At 36.8% G+C, this 8,881-nt stretch overlaps 1 protein-coding gene across 1 annotated transcript; it reads right to left on the bottom strand.

Annotated features, from left to right (window-relative positions):
* Positions 1-3,546: 3,546 nt before the first annotated feature.
* glo1 (glyoxalase 1) lies at positions 3,547-8,269 on the bottom strand. The gene is made up of 6 exons (XM_028016018.1): positions 8,157-8,269; positions 6,042-6,124; positions 5,701-5,841; positions 4,350-4,417; positions 4,089-4,178; positions 3,547-3,958 (listed from the first exon to the last, which is right to left on the bottom strand). The coding sequence occupies exons 1-6, from the start codon at positions 8,223-8,225 to the stop codon at positions 3,867-3,869; spliced, it is 543 nt and encodes a 180-aa protein (XP_027871819.1). The 5' UTR covers positions 8,226-8,269; the 3' UTR covers positions 3,547-3,866.
* Between the last annotated feature and the right edge of the window lie 612 nt (positions 8,270-8,881).

Raw genomic sequence — 8,881 nt, 5'->3', positions numbered from 1 at the left:
GACGTCTCAAGGATCAACATGCTCTACAACTCCTAATATGATGAATGAAAATGCTCTAAAAATATTTCAGAAGTTCAGGCGAATCAATGATTACCTGGACTTACTTAAATACAGGAAATGTAAAAGTACTTATTAGGGATTTGTGTTTTTTGTTTGGTACCAGAAGTATTCAACATCTCCCGAACTGATATTAGGCTGGGTGTCAAATTGTATTCTCCAAAAAATTATGAGCATCAACGAGATCTACCATTGATTCTTGATGACACATTGGTGGTGTGGCACCATTGAGATTAACCACAGTAGATCTCAAGAACCAGGCCTGAATAGAATTGACAGGAAGAATCTGCCTAAAAATGCAAAGCAGGTGAACAGCTCTCAAAAAGAAACACTTTATGTACCAAAGGAAATTTAAGATCAGATGAAAAAAGAAAATATATTCTAGTATAGAAAAGATTGCACATCAGTTCTTAAGAAGTTGTTTGACACCAGTGAGTATACTGTATATATATTTCTTTATTTTGTGACCGAGGTGAAAGGAAAACTGATTTGTTTTTTTTAATTGATCATCGTTCTTACAATATATAGTTTGGTCCCATTTTTGAGAAATTTTAAAAGGACAATATGCTGTTTTATCCCCCCAAAGCATTTTCTATGCGACCCTGTTAAGAATCATACGGAGTGGCATTAAAAAAAGGACACTTCTGATAACTCCAAATCAGAAACTTCCAAAAACATAAAATTAATCCCATGTTAATTAAATGGTAAAAAAAAAAAAAAAAAAACAGACCAGTAACATGGGATTCACATTACTGACAATGAAATAATAAAAAAAAAAGGAACGATTTCCATTCAACATAGTGTCAGTTGTTACGTGTATAAATATAAAAGCCCAGAAGGACTCAGAAATGCTCCTTAGAAGTGTGTTTGTTTGGTTTGAACAAAGCGATGGAACATGTCTGTTTGCAGCTCCTCAGTGAAACAGGTGTTCAGATCCTAAAGCCCAGCAGGGGTGTGAAAATGAGGGTAGGGGGATGGTGGTGTTTTCATCTCCTGCTATAAAATGTCTGCTTTATAGATACCAGACTGGGTGTTATTATCTTTGAATGGTTGAAGGCTCTACTTAATGCAGCTTTTTGTGTTTTTGTCCTCTCCAGGAAACGTTTCTTGCACACTCTGCCATGCCCCTCATTAAACAAGAGGAAGATATTTCTAACTCTGGACTTTATTTGCCTCAATTCTGCACACAGGAAAGACTAGCAATTACCAGTATTGCTTTTGTAAGAGATCTATAGACGATAATATATAATACTGTGCTTCAATTCAATTTGCCATAGCATATTATATATTTTTATATTTTAGAAACGACAGACAGACTGAGGGTCTCACACATCCGTAATGTCAGTAGCTGCCAGCAAAGCAAACTGGTTTTTACTTTAGTAAATGAAGCTATCATTTGAAAGCTGCTTTTTCCTTTTACTCTGCTTATTTGTGTCTGATAGTAACAAAATCCTTGACGACCTGAAGCATGTAAGGGTGACAAAATGCAAAAACACACAAGAAATCAGTAATGGTTCAAACACTTTCATAACGCTACACATCCTGACGTTTGAGGGTTTGTGTCAGCAGATGGCAGCAAAATCTTTTTGAACAGCTATCCTCAACTCCCCTTCAGAATCCAAAGTTGTTGTCACTCTGATTTGTGCATTTGTTTTATTTTTTAGCACTGTGCAGGCAGTTGGTACCTCAGGACCTGCTATAAAATAATTCCTCTACAAATTTTAAGCTGTTTTTCTCCTTGGGATTTCTGTTATTTATTATTTTCATTTAGCATTTGGACTGTTTCTAGAAGCAATAGAGACCCAAAATGGATGTATAAAAATGAGCAAAATGTGAATTTTAGTCATAGGTCCTTTATAACCTCTCACCAAAGCTATTAAGTTTGTTCTAATGGTGTAACTGTGTATAAAATCAAATATCCCACTTTAGTGTAAATCTGTGCTCTTCAAAGATTCCAAACATATTTTAACGTTGGTATTCTCTTCACTCTCAGGGATGAGAGTGAATGTTAAACTAATGTTAGTCCCTGGCAGTTGCCACTGGAGCTAACCTGGTTTAGCTCTGCGGTTCCTTTGAGAGAACGTTGACATAAACTAGGATCAGAACATCACTTTTGTAACAAGGTAAGCAATTATACTCACTTCATCTTTCAATGGTTTCAATGGAATTGCTTTCACCTTTTGTCCCGTTTCACTGTTTGCTTGACTTAATGTCAAGAAGCGCATAATCCTGCAGTTCCAAACCCACTTAGTAATCTAGCCTGCAGCTGAGTTAACAGTGCTGAGTCACTTTAGCTCAGAATGCTGATGAGCTGTGAACTGCTGACTACAACTATAGCTCATGTGAACGCCAATAGTTTTAATTTTAACTAGCCAGTGATGCTACTGACAAGATGAAGGCTCTTGTGAGACAAGAGGTGTCAAGAAAAGGAAACGGCCTGGTGCATGTTCCAATTTGATACAATTATCAGCAGTCAGGTAATCAGGGTTCCTTCTGCAAAATGCTCTCATTATCCAGAACTCTTAAACCATTTGGGATCTATAGATACTGCAGATATTTCTACAGGCTTTAAATAGAAAACCTGCAACAATCAGTGTAAAATGATGGATGGATAAAACTTTGGCTGATCACAGTTTACTGAGCCACAACCTGGTTAAGAGCACCCTCTAGTGGCAGAGAGATGACCTGTTCCATCTTGACTGAAATCCCAGATCACTTTCTAACTAAATCCTGAAATGATGAGTACCACACAAATGTTTGGATTATTTCTTGTAAAAGACATTAAATATATTTTAGGCCTTTTTTTTTTATCTCTTGTGATTAAAAGACTAATAAGTAGGTCCATCAGTCAGTTGGCCCGGTCTCCAAGTAGTTCAAACTAGCTAAACTAAGAAAACCCAAACCTATTTACTTCCCCTGAAAGGTTTCACATATTAACCAGCTGTAGAGAAAGATGCAGTTTTTGAGCAAAACCCTTTGTTTTTAAAGAATTACCTTAAAATGAAGATTAAACCTGTAACGTCTGGAACTGTGGGAAGAATCAAGTTTGCTCTACTTCAGTAGAAACTGGAAAACATCAATGGTTTCATCAAAAAGAAAAGTTTATCTTCTGAGGTTTGTACTGATGTCTAGTGAAGTAAGTGTAGTATTTTAATCTTCAAAGCTCAGAATGCACAAAATTAACATCAATTTCTAATCAATTTCTGAACTTTTCTCATCTTTTTACTCTGTCCGCGGTCTGGCGGGGCATCTACCTTGTGTGTGTTTATACGAGTTTTTTTTGTGTATGTGGTTTTGAGAAGTGAAATAATTTACATTACCCAACTATACTTTTTTTCTTAATTATGAATGCCCTGGAGTATGAGCTACAAGTCATTTCTCAACATGTTGAAGCTCAACAAAAAGTAATTTTAGTGTGACGTAAGACTAGGACACACACACACATATTACTTTTTGGCTTCTAAATCACAGAAATAATTGTAGAAATCCATGGTTTAACCTGTGGCTTTCAAATTTATTTTACAGTAAATCAACTGTTTCAGCATCAGACGTGATGATGGTGACAAACAAAAGCGACAACTATACAAAGTAGAGAACTATTTGTTGCAGTAAGTCGTGTGTCTGCATGTCAGGTGTCCATTATTAGCCCAGGCCATGCTAGGATACCCTTATTCTTATTGACAAAGAGCAAATGTTGCCACTGGCTCACAGCTCTTCCACCTCTGTTGCTTAATGGCATTGTGCTCTCCTAGTGAAGCCACAGCAGGCCAGGCCTTATGCAGCGCAGCAGGAGGGATGCGGTTGGGCTTTTAGGAGGTGATGGACACCATGTTGTTGGGACTCAGGATCTCAATCCAGTATCCGTCAGGGTCCTGGATGAAGGCCAAGCCTTTCATTTTACCTGAGGGAGAAACATGGGGAGCAGGGAGTTGACTTCAAAAATCTGCACCTCAGAAAAAAGCAAAGCTTTAAATATTTACTGTAGGTCCATGAAGACTACACAGATTTTTCTTTCTCCCAACCCATCTTACCGTCATCTGGCTTCTTGACAAATGTTACTCCTTGCTCCTCAAATATCTTACAAGCTGCATGAACATCAGGAACTGCGATGCCAATGTGTCCTATTAGCAAATCAAAGAGAGACCATTCATTTCTAATGCACAGGGAAGTTAGAAATGTATGCAAATCTTAGCTAATAACTAATAGAAATATAGCTGCCTTAATAAAAGTGAACTGACAGTGCATATATTTAATTAATACTACACTGATTGTAAAACAGGAAATAAATTTACCATATCCACGTGGGTCAGAGTTTCCATTGTGATAAGACTGGCTGTCATCAGACTCTGAACCCCAGTTACTGAGAGACACAAGAGACAAGAGGACAAGTCCATGAGGGAAGACAAGAGAGAGAAAATACACCACAAGTAAACCAACTACCAAGTATTTATGCTCTAGTTTCTAGTAGAAGTACATTAGTACACATGAAATAAGACTAAATTAACTTATAATTAACATTTCAACAAGATAACATGGGGAAAATGTTTTGCTATAAGAGAATTTATCTGCCAATGGAACTGGACTTTTAAGGAATGTTAAGGAATTACTAACTTAAAACAAGCTGCTATGTCCTGCTGAAAAGTTACTTATAAATTACTTTTGTCTTATTTCAAGTGGACTAAGATGTTTGCACTAGAAACTAGACCACAAATACTTGGTAAGAATTTGTAAGTGCAGAATTGGGAAGTGAAAGGAAAAGAATACCTGGTTGTCAACAGTTTTTTTTGTTTTTTTTTTACAAATTTGCAATATGCAAATTTACAGACGTGGATGTGAAACCGATGCAATCTATCTCAACAAGGGTCTGAAAAATTAGTCAATTCCCTTTTGTTGTGCCAGGAGAGACAGCTGACTGACAGACCAAGGTCATTATAGTTAACAAAAACTGACGAAAACTGAAATTGAGAAACATTTTTGTTAACTGAAATAAATAAAAACGGTAATGAGGAAAAATGTATAATTAACTGCAACTATCTCGCACATTCCCAAAAACGAACTAAAAAGTACTTAAATTGTAGATATAATATTCTTAGTTTCTGTGTTTAGCTGTCGGCTATTTACGGCCCTCCATTTACATTGATCCACAAAATGGCGACAGCAAAAGTTGGGAGAAAACACCAGAGTCAGGTGGTTGGTCAAAAATAATCTTCTGTTGAGTTTTCATTACCCAATCAAGTATACATAATCACAATATGACACTTAGACCGTTTTGAATTTAGACCCTTTTGAATTCTGCACTTAAAAATTTGCCAAAGTATGAAAAAGACTAAAACTACTGAATTAGACAAACAAAACATTACATTGAAATTAAGCTAAACCATAATGAAAAACCCCAAACCATTATAAACCCGGTCTGCATGTGGACTAAGATGTTTGCACTAGAAACTAGACCAAAAATACTTGGTAAGATTTTGTAAGTGCAGAATTGGACTCGGTTAGAAATAGTCGAGTCATTGGTGCCAAATTAATAATCATTTGCTAGATTAATACAGTATAATAAGAGTCACATATTAGATGGCAGTGAACCAGGAGCCAGTGTTGATGGCTGCTGACAGGCATCACCTGCACAGCGTCCTTCCTTACTGTGTCAGCTCGATGGTGGCTCTCCTTGAAAAAGTCCAGGCTGTCCTTTCCTTCACGTCGGCAGGAATTTCCTTCTTGTCCTCGTAGCCCAGGAAGAAGAGAGTGAAACGCATGGAGGGAAAGTCAAACTTCTGCAGTAGCCTGCAACATATGGCACAGCAGAGGGAACCTTTTCAGAGCTTCATGTCTGGTAGTCACAGTTCATAAACCAAAACCGGTACAAAAAACAACTAAGCTTTTAGCAAAGTTCAGTGAGGATCATCTGTTTTCTCTTTGCAGAGTAGTTTTATCATTCGTTTTCTGTAACGTTCAAATTCAGCATCTTACAAACTCAAACTCACGTCATGCCTAGGATCTTGGTGTAGAAAGCCAGGGATTTAGCCGGATCCTTCACCCTCAACATGGTTTGCTGCATCATAAAGTCCTGAACACAGACACAAAACAACACAACTTTAAACACAGAAATACATCACTGCAACAACTACAAACGGCAATAAAATGCACTGTTTGTGCTTTTAAAGTGACAAAATGCAAGACAAATACAAGGAACATCAACACTGCACTGTTTGGCTAACATTCAATTTTTAAATTTATTTCCTTTTTTTAAATGTCTGCTATAATCACTGGACATCAATTTGAATAAAAATTAGAGATGTGAGTCTTTCAGTGTCTAGTGATTCAATTCAAAAACAATTTTTAATTCAAATGGTCTAGAGATTCTGTTTAAATTATGTGACAGACAAAAGGAGAAGACAATGTAAATAAATAAAACATTTATTTAAAACAATTATCTAAGGCTCCATACTGTATCAAAGTCCATCAGTTTATATTAATAGGGTTTGTGCATAAAATTCTGCAATTTAAATTACCTGGATTAGGTTAGGTTAGCTGCCTGGCTTTTTCTTAAATAAAAAAATAACATTTTATTTTTGAGTCAATTCGGAATTCCCAGGCCTGGGAATTGTGATTCTTTATAGAATAGATTTTTTTCTGCACCTCTAATAAAATATATTAAAAAGATTTACACTATTAAACGGTTTTTAAGATCTGGAGATAATATAAGTTTATATGTTGCTTTTTCAGGCACTGACTGCCTTCAGGGTAACAATTTGTGTCCAAATTCTGGTTTGGACGGTGGTAAGTGGTCAAGTGACTAAAGCCACCTTCTGGCCATCTACAGATAATACCACCACATGAATACTGCTTGTGTTGCAGATCAAAGTCCTCTGGATAAATGAGCACGCTTTCAGATACACATAAGCCAGACTTGGTCATAAATGTACCAAAGCCTAATAAAATTAAATATAATCTTTCAGTGATAGACCAAACACAAAGGCTAAAGGATTTTCCGTTTTTCCCCTTTGCAAGTGTGACTTTAATTTGTTTTCAGCCTCTTGGTTATAAAGCAATATTCCAATGTTTGAAAATCTCACTTGTTTTGAATGGTCCAGTCAAAGTACAGACCTAAATTCAATTAGGGATTGTAGGCAAGACGTTAGAAATGTCATTCACAGATTATATCAATAAAATAATAAAAGCTACATGAACAAAGTTGGTGGAGATACATCTCAAAATACTTACCCATCACACTTTCAGATTTTTCTTTGCAAAACTATTTTAAAATGTTGCACTGTTCTTTCTAATTATGTACCACTGTGTGTGGACCAATCATATAAAATGCCAACAAAATAAGCTCACGTTTGTGGCTGCAATGCGACAAAATGAAATACTTTTAATAGGTAAAGTAACTATTTACAGCTGCATCTTATTCAGACAGCTCAAAGTTTATAATAGAATGAGCTACGCTAAAGGGAAAGTTTCATTTTGAAAATAAGTGACAACTCAAAATTGTGCAATTGCTAGTGTTTCCACTCATTGGTTTTGAAGATATTTTAAATATGCAATACCACTTCCCCGGATTAAAATGGAAGGGTGAATAAAGTGCAGCCTCCATGCCAGTGATTCAGCGTGTACAGACTTGTTCTTGTGCAGAGTCAACTCCACTCTCGTCTATTTCATGTCAACTCTCTTCAGCAGGACTCCATGCTTACTAAAACCAGTCCAGGACCGAACATTGTGTCGTCGCGCGGGTCAGGTAACTCTCTCGTGCTGTTTCTCCCCTGACGCGCACGCGCTCACAGATGTCAAGACTTCCAAAAATGTTGCAGGTTCGCCACCGAGTTAGCCTGTAGCAGCCTCTGCTAGGAACTTTAGTAGTTAGACAGGTGATGATTTGAAGCAGATACTGGAAGCTTTGCCAATCATATTCAAATAAACCAAATTCAATTTCAATCTTCGAGAATTACCCGCCTTCAAAAGTCATAAAAGGAAACCAGTCCGATAAAGGGAGCAGAGAAAACAGCAGATTAACCTGCCAGGAAGCGTTCGGCCTATTGGGTTTGGCCGTCAGTGTTTCTGGCTCATTCTACCGCTCACCGGGCCAGCCGGCTGCTTACCTTAGTTAAAGGGTCTCCATCTTTACAAGCTGCGGCCGCTGCCTCGTCTGACAAACCGGTGTCGCCCATCTTTACAACTAAGACCTCAGTGCAGCTTTATTGGACTGACAGGGAAAGGAGAGCTGTCCAACTGGAAGTTTGTACGAGAATAACTTCCGGTATAGGCTTTTTAAAATAAAAGACGCAGTAACCATGCTAATTTTTAAATGCCGAATTATACTTTTCTTCTAAAATACTGTATATGTATACGTAACTGAATTTGTGAAAAAGAAAAATGGAAAAATTCTGTAAAAAAACACTGACATTAATATTAACGACTTAAAGACATTGATTGATAGATACAGCATTCTTAATCAGGGTGGAGTATTTGCCATGGATAGCCAGACAATTTGTTTTCATATTGTCTAAAACTGAAGGTAGGCTAATGCAAACAAGGCATTCAAACTGCACTTCTACATATCCAATAAGTCATACAGAAGTTACTTTAAGTGAAACACCTGGTAACTTTGTTTTTGTGCAGCCCTGGTTAAGAAGCCATTGTCTACATCAAAAACCACCAGTGCCACTCAATACACAGCACAAATATTGTACATTTATTTAGATGTTGTATTTTTCAAGATTCAGGACTCTTCTGTTTCCCAATTTAATGTCATTTTGTACAAGTTTATAATTTCAAAATCTTAGATTATTATAATCAGCTATTTAATCTGTTTTGGTTTTCTAAT

The sequence above is a fragment of the Xiphophorus couchianus genome, chromosome 4, assembly GCF_001444195.1.
Source record: "Xiphophorus couchianus chromosome 4, X_couchianus-1.0, whole genome shotgun sequence".
Lineage (NCBI taxonomy): Eukaryota > Metazoa > Chordata > Actinopteri > Cyprinodontiformes > Poeciliidae > Xiphophorus > Xiphophorus couchianus.
This window is presented reverse-complemented; position numbering and strand designations above follow the sequence as displayed.